The sequence below is a fragment of the Propithecus coquereli genome, unplaced genomic scaffold (genome assembly GCF_000956105.1).
Source record: "Propithecus coquereli isolate 6110/MARCELLA unplaced genomic scaffold, Pcoq_1.0 Scaffold475, whole genome shotgun sequence".
NCBI lineage: Eukaryota > Metazoa > Chordata > Mammalia > Primates > Indriidae > Propithecus > Propithecus coquereli.
In genome coordinates, this window is record NW_012150563.1 from 1151866 (window position 1) to 1175876 (window position 24011).

The 24011-nt window shown below is 37.6% G+C and overlaps 1 protein-coding gene across 1 annotated transcript in view; it reads right to left on the reverse strand.

Annotated features, from left to right (window-relative positions):
• The window catches only part of BANK1 (B-cell scaffold protein with ankyrin repeats 1), a 269577-nt gene that overhangs the window by 42589 nt on the left and 202977 nt on the right, over positions 1 to 24011 (reverse strand). Inside the window, 3 exon segments of the mRNA XM_012655372.1 lie at positions 3193 to 3495; positions 8636 to 8944; positions 12442 to 12520. Coding sequence (XP_012510826.1) covers positions 3193 to 3495; positions 8636 to 8944; positions 12442 to 12520 — 691 coding nt within the window.

Consider the following 24011-nt stretch of genomic DNA (forward strand, 5'->3'; position numbering starts at 1 on the left):
TAATCCAGAAATAAATAGATCAGTGAAGGTAATTTGTGGTGCCACATGCATAGGCATGGGAGACAGATTAATTTGGGTCTGACTCCCACCTCTTCCTTTTCCTAATTTTATCACCTTGGGAGAGAAACTGAAACTCACTGAACATCAGTTTTTCTGTTTCTAAAATGAGGCTAGTACTACCACCCATGCAGGAGTGTTGCATGAAGTAGCAAGTATCATACAAGTTGCCTACTAATAGATTAAGTCAGCTTGTCCTGTTAGAGGACAGGGTCCTCCTTCTCCATCCACTCCGGCACGTTATCTTCCTTAACTTCTGACTCCCCCAGAATCCAAGAGACACACAGACACTTTTTCTATAATTTAAAGTTAGTTTATCCAAGTCATCTTCTGCTCAGAAACCAAACAAAGACAAAGGAGAACTGCTTTGAACAATAATGTATTAAACATATACTATATACCAAGTATTGTACTGGGTATTTATTAATTTTATCTCATTTAAAGATTATAACAGTCCTTGAAGTAGATATGCTTTTAATCCCCAATTAACAATGAGAAAATGAAATCTCAGATATGAAGTTTTTTGTTTATGTAACATCAGTTAAACCTGAATACAGGTCTTTCTCCAAAGTCAACATGGTTTTTCTGTATATTCCTGGTTTTTCTTTGCCTAGTCTCTTTGCTAGTATTTTCTTGAGTTTCTGGAATAGTAAGTTGGGATTCTGCACCCCGTATTCTTCCTCCATCCTCCCTGTTCCACATCTTTCACTTTTGGCTACGTTAACGTCCCCTGGATATGCCAACACTCTGCTACCACTTTTGTCTTCTGGGAAGAATTGGGTCAAATTAATGTTCTTCTAATTGAATGCATGGCTTTCTGGGAAATAGTGGCAATTCTATTTAAGAGATCTGCCTGAGCTAGGAAAAAAAAGAAAAGAAAAGATGCGATGAAAGACTTTTACCCTGTGAAATGCAAAGAACATCAAGAAGGAATTAGCTGATGAGGCAATGTCTTCCTAATGTGAGAACAGAATGATCAACAATCAACTGCATAAAAGAGGAAAGCAGGCAAGTGTATCCCAGTGAAAGAGCAAAGAAAAAAAAAATGCAAGGAGATTTTGGTGACCTCATTTACAGGATAGCTTTTGCTACTGATTTGGGATGTGGGGCAAACAACCATACCTATTTTATATACTTAATTGCAATTACAAACAAAATATAACACTGATTCCTATCTCCATGTAATACAAATATCACAAGAACAAATTAAGTTGTATAATTTAATTAGAAAATGTGTTATAAATGTTGAAGGCTACCAGGCTTGGGATGGGTAAGTGAGATAAATAACCTTTAAAAATTTCATAGAAACTCGAGATTTCTAAGATTCTTTAAAGTTCTTATGTACGCATATACATATAGGACAGATTATACCATTGCATGTAGGGACCTCCCATAATTAATACACAGAAGGATTTATGATTGGTAATAAATCTTTACGTTATTGATAAATAAACAAACAAATGAGAAGAAAACCATCACAATACACTTATTTAACATGGGGATTACTTGAAAGTCTAAAGCAGCCATAGCTCCAGATTCTTTCTTCAATGCTATGAAATGAGGCAATCAGCCATGATGGCAGATTTATTCAATAGAGAGAAAGTGAAAGGAAGTAGTTCTGGACATGGGACACAAGGCACAGTGGGTGGCGGGAGTTACACACTAGACTGAAAACAGGGAGAACAAGTTGAATTGTACATTCTGAATGGCGAAATTCCCGGTCTTCTTTCTACACTCTAATCTCAATGTGCTGGCAACCAGATATGGAAGTGTGGACCAGAGTTAGTTGGATTTTATTCTAGCAAAATTAGAAAGCACAGAATAGAGCTGCATAAGCTAACATTTTGGTGTTATTCAATGAAAAAACTAGTTACTTACCTCCCTATTACCCTATAGTCCACAAGTTAACAAGTAGAGTTTCCATTGAGGTTTCTGTTGCTTCATTCTTAAACATAAAAGCATAGCTAAGAATAGACCTATTTGAGGGAAGTGTCAAACATAACAGACAGAACAAACAAACGGTGCATAAAGACAACAGAGACAATGTGAGAGCAGAAGAAAAATAAAAGTCAAAACAAAAGATATTTAAAAATCCAAATAAAAACAAAATGAAACAAAAACTATAACAAAGATATTGAATTTCACTTCTCCCCATCCCCTATCTCCCCCAAAAGAGAAAAGAATGCTATAAAAAAAGAACAAAGAGATCTTGGAAAACAAGAATATGACTGCCAATAGAAAGATGAGAAGATAAAGCCAAACACAGAACAACAAACATGGGATTCAATATTTGTGATCCTGAGAAACTCTCTAAGGATTGGAGTATAAAAGATGATGTATTGCTCCAAAAATTTCTAGAATATAATAAATTCTTGTATCAAACTATATTTAATTTTTCTATTTAAAAGTACTTCTTAGGATTTAGCGAAATTGTCAAAGAGATAGTATACCTTAGAGATCACCATGATAGACGATCTGAGAATTTCTTATTAAAGCTTATTCTCTGCCTTCATAATTTAGATAATTGTTTCAATTCACATTTCACTTTAGCTGAAACATTTATTAATTTGTTATAGTTTTTTGAGCATTATCAGCAATAGATCATTGTTAAGTAAGTATATTGTACAGTGATAAATAACTTTATATATAATCACTACATTTTCTTATACTAATCTGTCAATATATATAGTGTTAGGAATAGAATGGTGTCTTTTGAAAATATTAAGCAGAGGTGAGTAATTGTGCTTCCCTTAGTAGACTGTGCTTCTCTTATGTGGTATATATTTAAATGTTCTTGTATTGTACATTCTTTATAGGAGTTGAGCTTCCCTCCTGAAGAATTATGAAGGAGGTATCCAATAGAATTTCTACATATATACTATGGTTTCATGTTCCCTGGATGGTTTGTCAAAATTATCCTTCTTAATGAAAAATTAGAAACTGGTACCCAATCTATCATTCTTATTTTCTTCATTCATTATGTTTCTAAACTCAAAAAATGGGGCCAACACAACTCGCCTGTGACTTGAAGACATTTCTAATCTTTGGAGTTTTAGGCACTAATCACATCACCTTGTACCCTCCTCCCATACACGAAAGGAAAAAGAAAATCAACAAACGATAAGACATTATTACCTTGAGCTATGTAAGGTGTGGTTTTCTCTTTTGGAGGCATATTTGTGGGTCGGGGTGTGGGGGCAGGAGGCCTGTTTATAATGAAAGATCGACTTCCAGTTTTTTTCTTCATGCTCATACTGGCCAGTATCATGTCGTATTCACTGTCATCAATCTCAGCGAAAGTGTATGGGTCTTCTTCCTCCTCCTGCTCCTTTTCGTCTTTCTTTTCTTCTTCTCCTTTGGATTCATCTCCTGTTTCTTGTCTTGTGCCACGATCACACCAGGTTTGACTGCTTTCCATGTGGCCTTCCACTATTGTCCCTGCTTATGAAAAATTTAGACTGTGTTTACTCTTCTATTATATGCAATATTATTGATGTCCTTCTACTACTTGCTTGAACTTCTGAAAGCAGCTTAATCAAATGCCATGGGAAACAATATAAGAATCAAGCTTTTGTCTTCAGAAAAATAATTTATACATTACCCCATAAATTCTAAAAGAAAAGTGAGCTGTATAACGTACTAACAAATCCTCCTATAGTTTGCAATTGTTAATTTTATGAAGAAAAACACTTTGATTAAGACATGGAATAAAATGCTAGCAAATAAAATTCCACAGCACATGAAAAAAAAAATAATCCAGAACTCTGGCAATAGGGAGAATATAAAAATAAATATAATTCCAGAAAAAAATAATAATACACCATGACCAAGTGGGCTTCATCCCAGTGATGCAGGAATGGTTCAACATATATATAACCACAACATATATATAACCAACATATATATAACCACATATATATATAACCACATATATATATATAACAACATATATATAACCACATATATATATAACCACATCCATAAATGTGGTTTACCACAAAACAAGAAGCAAAAACATAGACCACACTTAACAAAACTCAGCACCCTTTTATGATAAAAACCCTCAACCAACTAGGCATAGAAGGAACATGTCTCAAAATTATAAAAGCCACAGATGACAAACCCATAGCCAACATCATGCTGAATGAGAAAAAGTTGAAAGCAGTCCTCTTAAGAACTAGAGCAAGACAATGGTGCCCACTGTAACCACTTTTATTTGACATAGTGCTGGAAGTCATAGTCATAGCAATCAGACAAGAGAAAGAAATAAAGTGTACCCAAATTGGGAAAAAGGATGTCAAACTACTGCTTTTTGCTAACAATATAATCTTGTATCGAGAAAACCCCAAAGATTCCACCAAGAGACTCCGATTATCAATTGGACTGGACTCCAGACTTATCAATTATCCTGTAATTGATAAATAAATTCAGCAAGGTCTCAGGTTACAAAATTAATGTACATAAATCACAAATGTCCATAAATCAGTAGCATTTCTACACACCAATGATAAACTGAGAGTCAAATCAAGGACTGAATACCATTCACAGTAGCTACAAAGAAAATAAAATATTTAGAAATATACTTAATCAAGGATGTGAAAGATCTCTACAAGGAGAACTATGAAACACTGAGGAAAGAAATCGCTGAGGATACAAACAAATGAAAAAAAATATCTTGCTCATGGATTGGTATAATCAACATTGTTAAAATGTCCATACTACCCAAAGTGATTTACAGATTCAATGCAATCCCCATCAAAATACCAACATCATAGTTCACAAATCTAGAAAAATTAATTCTATGCTTTGTTTGGAAACAGAAAGAGCCTGAGTAGCCAAAGCATTCTTAAGCAAAAAGAACAAATGTGGAGGTATCACATTATCAGATTTCAAACTATAGTACAAGGCTATAGTAACCAAAACAGCATGATACTGATGCAAAAATAGAGACATAGACCAATGGAACCAAATAGAGAACCCAGATATAAAACCATCTACCTATAGCAAGTGATCTTTGATAAAGCAGACACGAATGCACACTAGGGAAATGAAGCTCTATTCAATAAATGGTGCTGGGAAAATTGGATAGCCACATACAGAAGAATGAAACAGGACCCCTATCTCTCAGTATTCACAAAATTAGTTTGAAATGGATAAAAGACTTAAATCTAAGACATGAAACCATAGGAACTGTAGAGGAAAATGTAGATAAAAACTCTTCTAGATGTTACCTAGGAATTTATGTCTAAGACCCCAATGGTAAGCACAGCAACAATGAAAATAAATAGGATTTGATTAAACGAAAAATCTTCTGCACAGGTAAGGAAATAATCAACAGAGCAAATAGACAACGTGCAGAATGGGAGAAAATATTCATAAGCTATATATCTGATAAAGGGCTAATATACAGAATCTACAAAGAACTCAAGCTGATGTCAGCAAGACAAAAAACAAATAAACCCATTACAAAGTGGGCAAAAGACATGAACAGAAGCCTTTCAAAAGAAGATGTACAAATGGCCAATAAACATATGAAACAATGCTCAATGTCACTAATCATCAGGGAAATGCAAATTAAAGCCACAATGAGCTATAACCTTACCCTAGATAGAATGGCTTTTATTAAAAAGTCAAAACCAGCCAATGTTGGTGTGGATGCAGAGAGAAAGGAACACTGATGCATTGTTGGTGGTACTGCAAAACAGTAAAATCTTTATGGAAAACAGTATGGAGATTCCTCAGAGAATTAAAATTAGACCTAACATTGGATCCAGCAATACCACTACTGGGTAAGTATCCAAAGGAAAAGAAGTCATTGTATCTAAAAGACACCTGTACTCAAATGTTTATTGCAGCACCATTCACAATTACAAAGATGTGAAATCAATCTAAGTGCCCATCGACTCATGAGTGGATTAACAAATGTGGTATATGTATGGCATGGAGTACTACTCAGCCATAAAATTGGTTGAATTAATGTCTTTTGTAACAATTTGGATAGAAAATGGAGACAATTATCCTAAGTTAAGTATCCAAGGAATGGAAAAACAAACACCACATGTACTCATATTAAATTGGAACTAACCGATAAGCACATATGTGCACAGAGGGAAGTAAAACTCAGTGGAAATCAAGTGGGGGTGGGGGAGGAAGGAAGTGGCAAAAACCTACCTAATGGGTACAGTGAACACTCTTTGGGTGATGGGCATACTTATAGCTGTCACTCAAACATTACAAAAGCAATCCATATAAGCAAAAACATTTGTACCCCTTTAATACTTTGAAATCAAAAGACATGGATTTCTTTGAAATGCATAAATATTTTCCACATTTCCATATTATTTTGTGAATATAATATGATAATAATATATATATAACAATAATATAGATATGGATATAGAAAATGAATGATCTGGTATCAGGAAGTTGAGTTATAAATCTCAGTTTCAAACTCCGGTTTGAAAACTTACATTTTTCGAGCATAATACTCTTAGATTTTTTTTTTCTTCATTTGAAGTTGTTTTACCTTTCATATTGCTTGCACTGGATGTTTTGTCTTGAATTAAATTTCTCTGAAAATGACAGGGGGAAATAGCCAAAGGCACCATCACTTGGTTTCCCAACAGCTGGTCTCTGGCTATCGCAGGCTGACCTTGAAATATGCAACTCTTAATTTCTACAAGCCAACATGAGCTTTACTCATAGCTAAAGGACACCAAAAGTAGAATTCATGACATAAAAGGCAGCATGGACAATCAGTGGTTAGAGAATTAATTTATCTGAAAAGAATAAAATTATAGGTTTCACTTTTTTTTGTGGTTTTTATGTTCAGTACAATTTTTACATATTTTTACAAAAAATGTGTAAAGATATTTAGTAGCAGTTATTTAGAGGACAAAGATATGATATACTTTGATTAATACATAAATTGAAAACAGATTTTATGTCTCTCTACAAGACCAATGAGAGTTTCTCTCTCTCTCTCTTTTTTTTCCAATTTGCTCTTTGGTGAGTGAGAATCTGATCCCCACCCCCCCAAAAAAATTAGTTTACTTATGGGGATTTTAGTGGAAAAACTTAGAAGCTAAGGGGAAAGATAAATAGTAGAGCTCAATAAAAGGGTATTATTAGGATATTATTAAAACAAGATTCAGCAATTGTTACAGGTAGGTTTATGACAGAAGGCCAAGGGAAGCTCCCAACAGAGTTTTAAATTTTATTGTTTCAGTTAGTCTAACCTAAGAAGTATTAATTATCTAAAATCCTAGCACTAACCTTAAAATCACCACAAGTTGCCTTTTCCCCTGTGAACAATATGGTTTTAAGATTCTAACTTTTCTGACTTCTGTTTCCCTGACAGCATCACAGGTGAGCCTGGAGTAAGTGTGTGGGAACCACTTTCTCAGTGTTTCATTTTTAGCAGAATGTGTCAGCTCTCTTACTTTTATGAACTGATTTCCTGAGTTGTTAACTCAGTTTCCCCACCCACCTCTCTTCCTAACTCTTTCTAAAGTTGGCCTTGCACTAGAAATAATACATTTTACTTTTTATTTTCCAAAGTATCCGATTATACTTTTCAGTTAAGAATGGGACTTAAGCCTTCTCAATTCAGGTGGTACATTAATAAACAAAGATTAAAATAAATGACTTGTATAATTCCAACTTTTGAAATAATTGGGGCAAGGGTGTGTAAAAACGGGAAAAGTCCTAAAAGACAGTCCTAAAAGTCCTAAAAGAAACAGGGTTTTGATAATGGGCATTTTTCCCCATCTTTCTTACTGAATTTTTTTCATAAGAACATTTTATGACTTTGGAAAGTAAATATAGAATAATGACGAAAACGTGCATGATCATTAGTGACGCTAAGAGTGAGACTGGAAGTGTTTCTGGCTGTTGTTAACTCCGGGCAGAGAAGCCCCACGTGGGGAGTCCTCTTTATGCCTCTGCAAGGCTGGAAGGCCTCCTTCCCACCCTGTCCCCACACTCTCCAACTCCCGCATCTGGGAGCAAGGCCAGGGACAGCTGAGTTAGCTGCGCCCCCACTTGGGCCGTGGACCGAGCTTTCTGGGACTCTGGGCTCAGGGCAGGGTGCGATCAACCCTCCCCCTCCTAGTTCTTCCGCAGCTACCGAATGAATGAAGTGCCCAAGGTCGTTTGCAAATTGTCTGTGAAACATCAGCCTTTCCCTCTTGGCTGAAGATTAATAGTATTTTTTTAAAAGCAATGTTGTCATTTGCTTTTCCACAGGATGCCTGAGGTTCGTTTTATGTGAAGAACTACAGACGCCTTCAAGTTTTCTTTCTTTACTTTCTTAAATGAGATTTTGTTTCAGGAGAGAGAGAGAGACAGAGAGAGAGAGAGAGAGAGAGAGAGAGAGAGAGAGAGAGAAGAAAAGAAGGAAGGAACAAAAGAAAGAGGTGGCGGCAGGTGTCTCTTTCTTCCTTTCCCAGGCCCTGGTTATCAAAGAACAGGAGGAAAGTTGCTCTTGGTTTCAAAAGCTGATCTCTGCATAGATTTGCCCCTGTACCGTATGCTATGTAAGCCCGTCAAGGTGGCTTTTTTTATACCTTAAACTTACCTGGTGAAGTGCAGTGAGGTTTTTCCAGTTGGAAGGCAGCAGCTGCAGGTCGCGGTGGGGGGGGAGGGGGTCTGCTGCTCACAGGTGGCTCTTGGGAATTACTTGCTGCATCCACTCCAGGAATGAACACATACAAGTCTTCATACTGGTCCTCGGAGCTCCCGCTGTCGGCCTCTGGTGGGCTGCGCTCAGCATCCCCGGCTGATCCATCCTCCCTTCCTCCCCCTGCAGACTCATTCTCCTCCGCTCCCTCTGCGCTCTGCGCCAGTGTCTTCCCGCTGTCATGATGCGATGCTGGGCTCTCTGCAGCTGTCGTGATGAAAATGGTATGATTTCATTTAAACGCACCATCTGGAGGCGTTTCATGTTTGTAAATTCGTATAGAAATAGTAGTACTGCTAATAAAACTTTTATGACCTGATATAGGGGAAAGCTGTCAAATGCATAACTTTTAGTCAACAGTCATTTATTTCTGGGCTTTTAAAGTACCTACCAAAGTGACAAAGCTTCATTATATCTTGCTCCATCAGTATACGACACACTCATGCATATGACATTATGATTCTTTAGAGTTACTGTTCGAGCAGATTCACATATATTTGATAGTATCATTGCATTTTTATTACAAAACAGTATAACTGACCTAATAAAGTAAGTAATAAGTGATAGGAAAGGTAAAGAAAAGGGAAAAGAAATAAATCTTGACTAACTTGTAAATAAAGATTGCGAATTAATCTGTGACTCTTATTTAGTTGTAATTTTTATATATATTTATATACATATTAATTTTTATAGATGCTATAATAATTTCATAGTTTATCATAATAAATTGATTACAGATATTATATTAGTTTAGAAAACATTACTTGGACAAAAGATTAATATTTTTTGATGGGAAGGCATCCAAATCACCAATAGTAGGCAGATTTTTCAGAAGCTCAGTTCTTTCACACGTAAAATGCACTCTACCCTAAAATTTAACCAAAAGACTCAAATTCCCTCTACTCAAAGAACCGAGCCATCATTTTTTTTTTATATGATATACAATAAATGCTCTTTAACCACTCAGGAAGAAAATAGAAAAAAAGAAATTATAATGTAATAACTAAATCTTCAAAAATCTTTTATTAATTTTTCTTTATAAAAATTTTCTCAAAAAAAAAGAGATTCAAAAAAACGTAAAACAGACTTTTGGAACTTCTATAACAGACTTTAGAATATGTGAGTTGTTGTATTGTCAGTGCAAGTAATGGTACTGAAATGTTGCTAAACTAAAATATAGCTAAAAAACCAAACAGCAGAGTGTAGAGAAGGAATTTATTTTAAATGAAGAATTACGTTGTTGGAATTTTTCTAAAATGGGGACAAATTAGTCATGTGGAAAAATCCTGCTGATGATGGTATTCCACATCACTACACAAAGTTTTCTTTTCATTTTCTTTTTGTCTTTCATGTGAGAAAGAAGATATCACTTCCAGTAGTACTACAACTGAACCAAGATGCTCTAATTACCAGCCTGGGCACAGCAGATGTACGTTCATTTTTGCACAATTTATCTACACAGACATCATTCTTCTTTTTACCCTTAACACAAAACACTGAGCCTGAACAAAAGTAGCATCTAGAAATGTTGATGGAGGAGATGACGGAATGAGTGAAAAATTATTGCTCAGGCTGGCAAAGGGACTTCGCTGTTTCACTCTGGGCAAATCGGTCAACTTAGAATCATATTCACGCTGTAGGAAATTACTCCTAGCCACACTTCTGTTTATGGATTCAGTATTTCTTAACCCCGAATAAACAGCAGTGTCTCCATGCTACTTGTCAAATACGCCCAGACCCGGAATGCAGACCCGAAAAGTCTGGTTTAGTGGGTTGGTGGGTTTTAACATGCTTCCTAGTAATGGAATTTGCTGATTTTGGACGTTCTATGCTTCACCCGCTCTCTCCTGAAGGAGCCTGGGCCTGAGCCGAGTCACACGGCGCTTCATAGACCATAGACAACATAGTCCACAGTTCCAAACTGTAGAAATGAGACCTTTCTTTACCAGGAACCAAAATAATGTTTTCTTATAGAGTCAGTTCTTCTGAAAGTTAAATGTCATGATGAATAAAGTCATTATCAATAATGGCCTTTATTATCATTTTTTATTGTCATGAAAAATGATAAGATATATAACTTTCAAACTTGGTGCATTAATCCATTAATTTAATATTTAGCATTTTTGCATTCTGCAATAATGTTTGAAGGAGTTTACTAATTTTGCCAAAGTATGCTAGTTATTTATTAAATAATTACATTCAATTTTATTTGATTTGTAGGTCAGCCTGCCATTTGAAAAACCTATCTCCAATAATGTTTAATTGAGCTTAGACTATGTACTGTTACCAATGCTGGAGATGTAATAAAAACAAAAAAGTATTGATCCCTTTCAGTATATATTTTAGAAGGAGAGGACAGGCAACAAACAACCATCAGATATAATATATAAAATATAACATTAAATATCGATAACTGCAATGAAGATAAAAAGCAGCAAAAGGGAATTTAAAAGCAATCACAGAGGAGGGGGTCATATTATGAAGGAAGAAATGATGAAACAAGCTGTGTGGATATATGCAGGAAGCTCAGAGGAGCTCAGTGCCCTGAGGCAGGAGCACCCTTGCTGTGTGAAATGGCACCGTGGCTGCGAATGAGCAAGGGAGGGGTCAGAGATGGGACCAGAAAGATTATCTAGGGACTTGTAGGTGATGAGAAGGATTATGAGTACAATGGGAAAGTGTTGGAGGGATTGGAACAGAAGAGTGAGCAATTAGCTCCTACATGAAGCATAGAACAGTAGGGGCAGCAAACAGGGAAACTGCTATTGTAGTGTTTCTTGGCAATAGTAATACTACTGACATTTTGGACTACTGACATTTGGATAATCCTTTGTTGTGAGAGCCTGTCCTGAGCATTATAGGATATTTAGCCTTTCATTTCTCTACTGTGATATTGCAATAATCCAGGGGAGAGCTGATGATAGCGTAGACTAGGATAAATAACAATGAAAGAGGAGAGAAATGCTTAAGTGCTGGCAATATTTTGAAGTAAATCAACAGTATTGTATGACAAATTGGATATGGGGTAGGAGAAAAGTGAAAAAGCCAAGGATGAATCCAAGAATTTGAAATGATTTGAACAAAAGAAGGAAGGAGTTTTCATGTACTGAGATGGGGGAAGTCAGCGGGGCGGGGGGAGAGGTTTGGGAATGGAGGGAAGCAGCGTTTTCAAAAATGTTGTGTGTGAGATGCCTATCAGACATGCCGGTAAAGATGTGGAGCAAGCCATTGCAAACAGGTGAAACTTGGCATAAGAGGGAGAGTTTACATACATGCAGGAACACTCCGCATTCGTCTTAGGACATTAGAATGCATTAATAGAATTACAACTATTAGAACCAGGGAGGACCTTAGAGTGTCCTAGTCTTACCATCTCATTTCATAACTGAGAAAACTAAGGTCTGCAAAGAATATGGTTATGTTTAAAAAAAACAAAAATGAAAACATATAGTTGCAAAATAGAGTATTTATAGCAACAGGACTTGTGCATTCTTTTTGGGTAGGAAAAACTAGTGTTTGATTATTAAACCTTGAACTTATTACAAATATTTAAATTCGCAACACAATGTAGTAGTATCTCTACCATATTATAAATTAAAAGCCATTTAGTTAACCACCTTTCAATATTCTCTTCAGCTTACCTTTCCAGTTACATATACCATAACATAAAAGTCACTTATATACGTAACATATGGAAAACTTACAAGGAATATATGTGGAGAATGAGATAATATCCTGTTCATAATCATTTTCTTGCTCATAATTTCTGCCAATTTCTTGGATCTGAAAAAAAGAATGTAATTTTCAATAATATGCATTAACCTTAATAAATTTGCATTTGATGCCTGTGCAAATAAGTAGTTTCAAAGTTTTTATTTAAATACTTTATTATGTTATAGATCGATAATATATTTGTGCCATCTATAAGTGTTCAATGACACATAGTACTAAAAGAATAACTGGGGAAATAGAACATATGTAATAAATAATAAATTGATTTAAAATGAAACTTATTGCAACTACTTTAAAATGCAAAGAAAGCAATAATCATAAAATTTAGGTGCAATAAAGAATTTCTGAATAAAATTAGACACAATTATTTTTTTAAAAACTATGAGCATTGCTTCTCTTTTAACATTTCTGTATCTTTTATAGTTCAAAAGATATTCTTAATTACATCAAGTATTATAATACAGTGAAAGACAATAAAATAATAAAGCATTTTCTCTCCATCTTTAAAAACAAGAAAGAAAGTGTATTTCTGTTTTTGTCTTTCTGAAATCAGTTCCACTATATGTTCTTAGAAGACAAAATTAACTGAGAAAGTACAGAAACCTGTTGTCCTCAGAATTGCTAGTGTTTGTTTATAATCTCTGAAGGTGACACGCAGTCTACAGTTATGGAGCATACTGATGCTCACAGAGAAAGCTAAACGATACCAGTGAGAGTTCCATTTGTGCAAAAGCATCTAGGGAAAGAGATGAAGCTTGGCTGGATTTAACATAGGTCACATTTTGTCTCCATAACTTCACGTGACTATTCAAATGATTTATGGTTTTGTTATTAATAAAAGTGATTGAAATGATTAGGCATGTGCTGTACATTTGGAATGTCCCTTTAAAAATTAGAAGCATCCTTCATGATAAATTGGAAAACAAAAAAATAATACAGAGGATCAATGAAACAAAAAATTGGTTCTTTGAAAATATAAACAAAATTGACATACCTCTTGCTAGATTAAGCAAGAACAGAAGAGAAAAGATCCAAATATGCTCAGTCAGAAATGAAAAAGGAGCCATTATGACTGAAACTGCAGAAATACAAAACAACATCCACGAATACTATGTAAATCTTTATGCACATAACCAGAGAACATACAGGAAATGGATAAATTCCTGGAAACAAAAAGCTCCCAAGACTCAACCAGGAATAAATAGAACTCTTGGACAGACCAATAATGAATAGCGAGATGGAAATAGTAATAAAAAAACCTCCCAACAACAAAAATAAAGCCATGAGCCAGATGGGTTCACAGCTGAATTTTGTCAGACCTACAAAGAAGACCTGGTATCCACACTACAAAAATTATTCTGTACTATTGAGAAGGAGGGAATCATCCCCAACTTATTCTAGGAAGCCAGTACCACCTTGATATCAAAGCCAGAAAAGGACACTAGAAAAAAAGAAAAATACAGAACAATATCCCTTATGAGTATAGATGCAAAAATCCTAAACAAAACGCTAGCAAACCAAAATCAACAGCACACCAAAAAAAAAAAAAAAAAAAAAAAAAAAAAAAATGAATCCGCCAGGACTAACTGGGCTTCATCCCAGGGATGTAAGGATGGTTCAACATATGTAAATCAATAAATATAATTCACCACAAAGACCATATGATCATCTCAATAGACACAGAAAAAGCACTTGAAAAAATTCAGTACCCTTTCATGATAAAAACCCTCAAACAAACTAGGCATAGAAGGAACATAGCTCAGAATTATAAAAGCCATAGATGACAAACCCACAGCCAGCATCATATTGAATGGATAAGAGATAAAAGCATTTCCACTAAAAACTAGAATGAGACAAGGATACCCACTGTCACCACTTCTATTCAACACACTGCTGCAAGTCCCAGCCAGAACAATCAGGCAAGAGAATAAAATAAAATGTATCCAAATTGGAAAAGAGGAGGTCAAACTATTGCTCTTTGCTGACCATATGATCTTGTATCTAGAAAACCCTAAATATTCCACCAAGAACCTCCTGAGTTGATAAACAATTTCAACAAAGTCTCAGGATACAAAATAAATGTACATAAATCAGTACCATTTCTATAGACCAATAACATTCAAACTGAGAATCAAATCAAACGCTCAATACCATCCACAAGAGCTACAGAGAAAATAAAATACCTAGGAATATACTTAACCAAGGAGGTGGAAGATCTCTACAAGGAGAACTATGAAACTCTGAGGAAATAACTCACAGAGGATACAAATAAATGGAAAAACATATCATGCTCATGGATCGGTAGAATTAACATTGTTAAAATGTCCATACTATCCAAAGTGATTTACAGGTTCAATGCAATCCCCATCAAATTACCAGTGTTATACTTCACAGATCTAGAAAAAATAATTTCACACTTGGTTTGGAATCAGAAAAGAGCCTGCATAGCCAAAGTAATCTTAAGCAAAAAGAATGAATGCGGAGGCATCACATTACCAGACTTCAAACTATACTACAAGGCAATAGTAACCAAAACAGCACGGTATAGGCACAAAAGTAGAGACATAGCCCAATGGAACAGAACAGAGAACCCAGATATAAAACCATCTACCTACAACCAATTGATTTTCAAAAAAGCAACAACATACACTGGGAAAAAGAAGTCTTGTTTAATAAATGGTGCTGGGAAAATTAGATAGTTACATACAGAAGAATGAAACAGGATCCCTACCTCTCACCACTTTCAAATATTAATTCAAAATGGATAAAAGGCTTAAATCTAAGGCATGAAACCATTAGAGTTCTAGAGGAAATTTTAGGAAAAACTCATAGATACCACCCTAGGTAAAGAATTTGTGACTAAGACCTCAATGGCAATCATGGCAAGAATAAAAATAAATAAATGAGATTTTATTAAGCTAAAAAGCTACTACATGGCTAAGTAAACAATCAAATAGACAACCTACAGAGTGGGAGAAAATAATTGTAAGCCATACATCCAGTAGAGGGCTAAAATCCAGAATTTATAAAGAACTCAAGCTAATCAGAAAGACAAAAACAAACAACCCTATTAAAAAGTGAGCAAAAGACATGAACACAAGCTTCTCAAAAGAAGAAAGACAAATGGCCAATAAACATAATGCTCAACATCACTTATCATCAGGGAAATGCAAATTAAAACCATAATGAGATATCACCCTACCCCAGTTAGAACGGCTTTTATTAAAAAGTCCAAAAACAGTACATGCTGGCATGGATGCAGAGAGAAAGGAATGCTTATACACTGTTAGTGGGGCTGCAAATTAGTACAAACCCTATGGAAAACAGTATGGAGATTTCTTAAAGGCCTAAAAGTGGACCTGCCATTTGATCCTGGAATCTCACTATTGGGTATCTACCCAAAGGAAAAGAAAACTTTTCATCAAAAAGACACATGCACTTGGATGTTTGTTGCAGCATAATTTACAATTGCAAAGATGTGGAATCAACCCAAGTGTCCATCGATTTATGAGTGGATTAATAAAATGTGATATACGTATACCATGGAGTACTACCCGGCCATAAAAAAGATGAATTAATACCTTTTGCAACAATCTGGATGGAACTGAAGACCATTCTCCTAAGTGAAGTATCTCAAGAATGGAAAAACAAACACCACATATGCTCACTATTAAATTGGAAGTAAATGATGAGTACGCATGTGCACAAAGGGAAGTAAAACTCAGTGGAAATCAAGCAAGGGGAGGGGCACATCACATCTTCATAGCAAGGGCTCGATAAATGTAATCTGCACATGTTGGAATTTCCTTCACTGTACAAAATAGACATCTACTTTTCAGCAAGCATGGTTTCTTTTTCTGGGGCTAGAGTTTGACTTCATTCATTCGTTTGTCAAGTATTTATGTAGGACTACCACATGCTAAATACTCTGTTAGCTATTAAGGAAAGTAAGTTAAAAATAGAAAAAGAGATACAATTCCCACTTGAAAAACAGGTTTTGATTGGAAGAGGAAGACAAATAAAATGATTAGAATACAATATTTTATTTATTTCACTACAATAAACTCAGTCCTTTCAGCTGACATAGAAAATAAAGAAATAAATAATCAGGGCAAGAGTCTTATTCATTTGCTTTTGGGTGAGGAGACCGTATTAAAACTTACCTTTGTGCTTACATTGATTCTCACTTCTCTACATGAAAGGTCACGATTAAATGACAAAATCTATTAGTTAAACATGCTCAATGTACTATTTCAACCTATAGATAATCCTTGCAACACACAATGTGTATTGAGATTAAAATCAGACATCATCAAAGATAAACTAAAAAGAGAACTTCTTGTTGACCGGGGTATGTAAAGCTCCACATGGCTTTGGCATCTGGTCCTGTACAAACTGATCATAATATTCTGATTCTGAGGGAGTGAATAAAAACAATCTTCACATGGCAGTTGGCTTCCAAATCATTTTATGAGACTCTAATTGGCCCAACTCTTGCCCAACTTTCCACAGTGCTGATTTTAAATGATTTTACCAGCTTTTAAAACACATGGTAGTCTGTGGGATGAGAAGACAACATATGCTATAAAAGTAACAAGTGACCTCGTAATATTTTAAATATTACCCCAAATGAATGTACTAGGCTAAGGAATCTGAGATAATATTCAAATGGAAATAATAGAGATTATTCTTACCAAATGTTAAGAATAAATGACCAATATTATACTAAAGCCATGAATAACAGTAAATATAGAGTCCCAAAAATTAAATTAATTAAAAATGTTTCTCCTCTGAAAAGGGTAACAAGTTCTGGAAAATTATGATAGCTAAAATTATACAAAAGGTACATATATCTAAATCTCTCTCTATATATAGATATATATTTATTACTCACCACGTTCATCACCCCAGCTTGCCAGATTCCATTCTTATCAGTTATCAGATGACCTTTCCCATCACACTTAACTTTTTTTTTTATTTCAGGGTATTATGAGGGTACAAACATTTTGGTTACATTTTATGTCTTTGCCTCACCCAAGCGAGGGTCAGAGGCTTGCCCTTCCCTTCTACAATGCTCACTGTGTCCCTTAGTTGTGGGTTTGCTCCCCTTTCCCCCCCAATGCCTGGAGAATATTACTGCCACGTGAGCATTCTAGTGTTCATCAGTTACACACTTAACTTTGATGGGTATATTTGCAGGATGTGCCCTCTTAGAGTTTACCTAAATACAGATCCATTTAAAGAACATTATTCCTAGACAAAAATTCATTTAAAGCACCAAAATAGCCAAAAACTACAGTAGAATAAATTTGATAAGTTGGTACTAGAACAAATATGTTAAAAGTAAATTTTCAGTATATTTAAGGGAAAATAAAATGGAAAACTTTTCTAGTAGAAGAAACAAGATTGTCATTAAAGAAATTTACTTCCCCCACACCCGCATGTAAAATCAAAATAGAAGAGAATCCATAAAACCAGTAAGCTCGCTTTGGAAGAAAAATATCATTTTCTTCAGCCCAGAAATCTGAAATTTTAAACTTGTAATAACGAAATAAATTTGATTTTGTGGCGGCTCTCACCAAGGCATCCTTAGTGCCTTGTAAGCAGCATCCTTATGTTCTGTAAATCCTGTACCATTTAGCATTCAGCATAAGGTGTTGACAACTAAAGCTGCGGCGGTGCTTGTCACAAGGGATTCATTACAACGTATCTCATATCTGACAAAAGGCACATAATCATCTTTTATTGCTTTTTATGCTTTGAGGGCTTTAATTTTTCTAAAGCCAAACAAGGTCTTTTCTCATGATTTTTGCTTGACCCTTAATGTGCCAAAAGCTGTGTGAGTAGCGACTCCCACACTCTCTGTAATAAATGCTGTTATGAGCTACTGCAAACACCTACAGGCAAAGCAGGCAGCTGATTAACTGCGACTTTACGAGGCTTCGTAATTCCAGCGTGTGGAAGGCAAACGAAACCCTGGCATCTGGCACTGTGTTTTCACAACGCTTCACAGCTGCCATCCCAAAATCCCCTCTACCGAAGCTCCTGGCAATGGCTGGGCGATGAAAGAGAAATAAAATGCAGAGGAAAAGTGGTTATAGAAGTTACATTTTCCGTGGGATTGGAAGTGCAAGCGTCAGGAGCTTCACTGGCGTTCTTTGTCGTGTGTCAACTGGTCACGTGTGGAGGAGAGAGCCACGAACCTCTCCTTTCACTGCGGTCTCGGGGTCCAGCCCGAGAGCCAGCACCTATGCTGGCAAATTAAGGGTCCTATATATTGGTGGTTACATGCATTCATGCACACATACATTCACTCAACAAATAAAACTGAGTCTCCATTATGTGCCAGGCAATGTTCTGGGTAATAAGGATATATCAGTAAATACAATATGATAAAGTTCTGGCCTTTGTGGGGCTTCATTCTATGGAGGCTACATGGATAACAAACACATAAATACACAACATGCCAGGTGGTCATAACTGCTGGGGGAAAAATGGAGATAGGCAGCGTGAGAGGAGGGCTGTTATCACACATGTTGTAATATAGAACTCGAACAGTTCATATATGTGTATGTACATATGTAAATATGTACACGCATATATGACTATGAAATATATTTGAATATGATATATGTACATATAAATATAGAAGTGTATACATTAGGTTATGAGATATGTGTCACATATTGTATATATGTGCATGCATATATAATGCCTTTCCCGTCCCCGCTATTTCCCACTCCACACGCTCTTTCAGAACCTTGCCACTTCCCACCAACAGCAAGTATTCATGTCGCCTCTCCTTGAAAAGGAGTGGATCTTTTTGATTGCCTTGACTAAAGAGTAGGGCAGAAGCACACCTATAGGCCATTTTGGGGTTTTTTTGAGACACGGTCTTGCTCTGTCACCTAGCTAGAGTGCAGTGGCATCATCGTAGCTCACTGCAACCTCAAATTCCTGAGCTCAAGTGATCCTCCTGCCTCAGCCTCCTGAGTAGCTAGGACTACAGGCGCGCGCTACCATGCCCGGCTAATTTTTCTATTTTTCTTTTGTAGAGACAGAGTCTTGCTCAGGCTGGTTTTGAACTCCTGACCTCAAGTCATCCTCCCACCGCGGCCTCCCAGAGTGTCTATATGACTTTTGCAGGTAGGTCATGGAAGTGATACAACTTTTAACCGTCTCTCTTACAGAATGTTCACCCTTGGAACCCAACCACCATGCTGGGAGGTAGTCCAGGAAACATGGAGGGGAACAGACTCCCAGTTCATAGCCCTGGTAGAGCTCAGCCCAGACCTCCAACTGCCAGACCGTGTGAATAATCCGTTTTTCAAAGGGTAGCCTTCAACCCTCTTTTGAGCTGCCACAACTGAAGTCATCTGGAGCAAAGATGAGCCCCTACTGAGCTCCGCCTAAACTGCAGACGTAGGAGGAAAATCAGTCATTGTCATGGTCTTGATCCAGGAGCTGTGGGGTGGCTTGCTCCCCGACAGCGGACAGCCAGGGCAACGCACACGCACAGCTCACTTTGCTAAAGCTCTGTTATGGGTGTTCCTTCCAGTTTGCAAATGACATGACAAATAAAACAGCTTCAAACTCACTTGGGTGTCTGAGAAGAAGACCACAGTGCTGCCCACCTTGGCACTGAGAGCACCCGCACGGCCCGCGGCAGTGGGTCGCACCGTTGGACGGCTCTGTCCGACTGAACCTTGACAGAAGGTCTGCAGGTTTCCCATGGATCTGAGTTGTGTGTCCAGGTTTGTCCCATGAGGCCCTGAGCCCGAGGCCGAAAGTTGTGGACGAAAGCTGTGCCAGTTACAGTGCATAAACACGACCAAGCAATGCAACGTTTAAGAGTCATTTTGTATGTAGGTAGGTGTGTGTGTGTGTGTGTGTGTGTTCGTATTAATGTCACATACCGCACAGGGGCGCGAAGCTGCACAACAGCAACAATCATTACGGTTACCAGCATTGTGAGTGCATGCTACGTGGCAGGCACTGTACTGCGTGCTTTTCACACATCATCACTTTTTTTCTTCAAAACTATTCAATTTCTTTGGTACTTTCGCTACCTTTTTTTTCCCACAGAGGAACAAACCGAGTTACAAAGAGATTCAATAATTTGCCCAAGATCACACGTGAAGCATTGGCGTGGGATGTCAATACTCAGCCTCTCTGCGAGCCAGGCGAGGCTCCGGGCCGCCACGCGGCGCGTGCAGGGAGACCGTGCGTGCAAAGAGGTGACGAGCTGGGCAGGGCAGCGGGCAGGGCAGCGGGCAGGGCGGGTGTGCACAGGAGCACGAAGTGAGAGAGAGTGCGGAAAGGCTGCACGCTGCTGGCACTGCCCTCCTACCTTCGGATGGTTCGAAAGAAAACACGGGGCGTTGGGGGCAGCGCAGACGCAGGCCCCCTGCTCGGAAGAGCGGCTGCAGGGAGGTGGGCTGCAAGCAAGCACAGAGAGACGAAGCCAAGGGCCCCTGTCTTGGTTTCAGTGCCCTTCACAGATCGCTCAGGTGACACTGCTGAGCTTTTCAATTTTGTTTCCAGGGCTTTGGACGGGACTCGGCCCGTGGCACCCTGTCCCCTGTCGCCTGGTCTGATGTCATGATGAATGCTGCCAAATTTTTGTCCCCGCTGACCTCTGCTTCACCTCCCAAGTCCGGGCTTCTCTGAGCCGCGGTGGCCGCAGCTCTTCTGTCCCCGACTTTTCTCTGTGCGGTCTGCCCCGGCGTCAGTGGAGACTCGGACGATGCCCTGCGGTTGATGCCGCCTGCGCTCTGGCGTTCGTGCTTTCCCACTGCTGTGGTCTCTCATGTCGTTCGCACCTCTGTGTTATCGGCGCATTTAAGAGAGGAAGAGGTGACAAAAGAAAAATCCTTGGGCTTTCCTTAAGGGACTTCGACACATGCTGTGTGAGATTTTGCTCAGAGATTGTGGACTCTCCTTTTTCCACGCCCGGGGAAATGGATATGCTGCCTTTATTCGCACAGACTTCAGTGTTGTTCTATCGATATTCTAGAAACCAGCCTGTGCCGCATGGGCTTTGTAGTCCATTGGCTGGTGTTGGTCTTTCTCTTTTCTGTTCCAGCACTGACAGCTCAGACCATTTAGTGCTTAGTCTAATAATTTGTAACCAAAAAACCCCACCTACTCTGCCCTCGAAAACTTATACAAAAAATCCAGTGCAGGTCACGTGTAAGCAACACCTTCAGGGGGTGCTGCATTGCGTGTTGGATCCCACAGTCCCATCAGTTTGCACAATGCAGAAACACGGACACCGTGCTTGACGTTTGCGACTTCCTCCTCACTACTGAATCCTTCTGACACCCAGTCAGCAAATCGTGTTAATTTACTTACTAAATATCTATAGAATTCGTCACCTTTGTGCCATTTCCATTGTTGCATTGTTGGTTCAGTGGCAACCTCACTGACTGCCTGGATTGTTGCAACATGTGTATCTGCTTCCTTTTTGCGTCCCCTTCCCTAATCCATAAACGCTGCACCCCACAGCAAGGACAATCTTTGTAAAACGAATGAATGTCTAACTCTGCCACCTTCCCGGCCTCTTACCGAAGACCCTTTAATGGTTCCTCAATATTTCCAATAGGATAAAGAAAACAAAATTGACACGGCTTACTAGTATGGCAGTCATACGTCTTGGCTCGCCTAGGACAGTCCAGTTTGTTCCAATTCCGAATTTCTGCATTTAATTTAGGTTACAAGTATTGGCGTTATCTCTTTTACTTTCGAAAGTGCAAAAGTTTCGATAGTACATTCTGTGGTCGCCCCATTTATAACATCCTTCGTTATTTTGCCTCCCCAGGCCCATCCCTATTTCTACGTGTCTAAGCCTCAGGTTACATTAACATCAGTAATTTCTCTGAAAATACTATACTTTCTGCCATTTCCGGATCTTTGAACATGCAATACAATGGCTTTTCCCACTCTGTGTCCGGTTGACTCCTACTTATTTTTCAGGTGTTCCAAGAGACTTAGAAATCCTTTTCTTTTTTTCTCCAAGACCGGAACACGTACTCTCCTTTGCACTCCATATCCAGCTTTATAAGAGCATTTGGTCTACACGGAAAGTCTTTCTGTATTTGTTCGTGTCACCCACTGAATTGTCGACTGCTTGAAGTTCAGGTAATGCCAGGCTCACTACCGCACCCCAGTGCCCACTGCAAGCTCTAAGATACAGCTGGTTCTTAGAAAATATCTTCTAAATGACTGAGTGATGGATAAATGAACAATCTAAACTCTAGCAGAGAAGAGCTAGTTAGGAAGAATAGATAAATGTCCAGAGAGTTTAAAAATTATTTGCTGACGCAATTATGCTTTACTGACATCAATGCTCTCTGAAAGAGGGAGACCTCACTTATATTAGATAAAATTTTTATTCCTTTCTTAATTGGGAGTACAATGCATTCACAGTCTTTTGCATTAACTTCACTAACTTAGGAAAATTTAGGCTCTGCAGGCCACTGACGCGAATATCTTAGGTGGGACTCAGAGAATTCCAAGATGCGTTCATGATGTAGGCTTCTTTTAGTAGGTAACTGGAGTAAGGCTATTGTAACAAGTAGTCATTTTCTGTTTGCCAATGGTATACACAGTTAACAATCTATTTTGAGCTTCATTTTACTTAGGAAGAACATTTAGGGAGTGATTCATATAAATTCGTGGAAGAATGTTATTTAAAACAATGTTATGTGAAGTTCAAGAGATACATGTTTTAGTAAGATATCAAGAGCCTATGAATTTTGTGGAAAGAGATCAATTTACTTGTCAATATATAAGCATTTTTGTTTTTAAATCTCAAATGCAACTAGTCTTAAAAAGGTACTTTTCTACTTAGTTCTTCAAGGTATCTCCATATTACTTTCCATAGACGTTGTACTAATTTGCAGTCCCACCAGCAGTGTATGAGTGTTCCTCCCTCTCTGCATCCATGCAAACATCTGTTGTTTTGGGACTTTTTGATAGAAGCCATTCTCACTGGAGATAGATGATATCTCACTGTGGTCTTGATTTGCATTTCCCTGATGATTAGAGATGTTGAACAATTTTTCATTCATTTCTTGGCCATTAATCTGTTTTCTTTTGAAAAGTTTCTTTTCATATCCTTTGCCCCACCAGTAGTGTATCAGTGTTCCTATCTTTCCGCATCCACACCTACATTTGTTGTTTTGGGATTTTTTGATAAAAGCCATTCTCGCTGGAGTTAAGTGATATCTCATTGTGGTTTCCATTTGCATTTCCCTGATGATTAGATATGTTGAGGATTTTTTCATATGTTTGTTGGCCATTAGTCTGTCTTCTTTTGAAAAGTTTCTGTTCATGTCCTTTGCCCACTCTTTAATGGGGTTGTTTGATTTTTTTTCTTGTTAATTTTCCTGAGCTCTATACAGATTCTAGTTATCAGTCCCTTATCAGATACGTAGCATGAAAACCATTTGATCCAGCAATCCCACTATTGGGTATTTACCCAAAGGAAAAAAAGACATTTTATAATAAAGACATCTGCGCTTGAATGTTTATAGCAGCA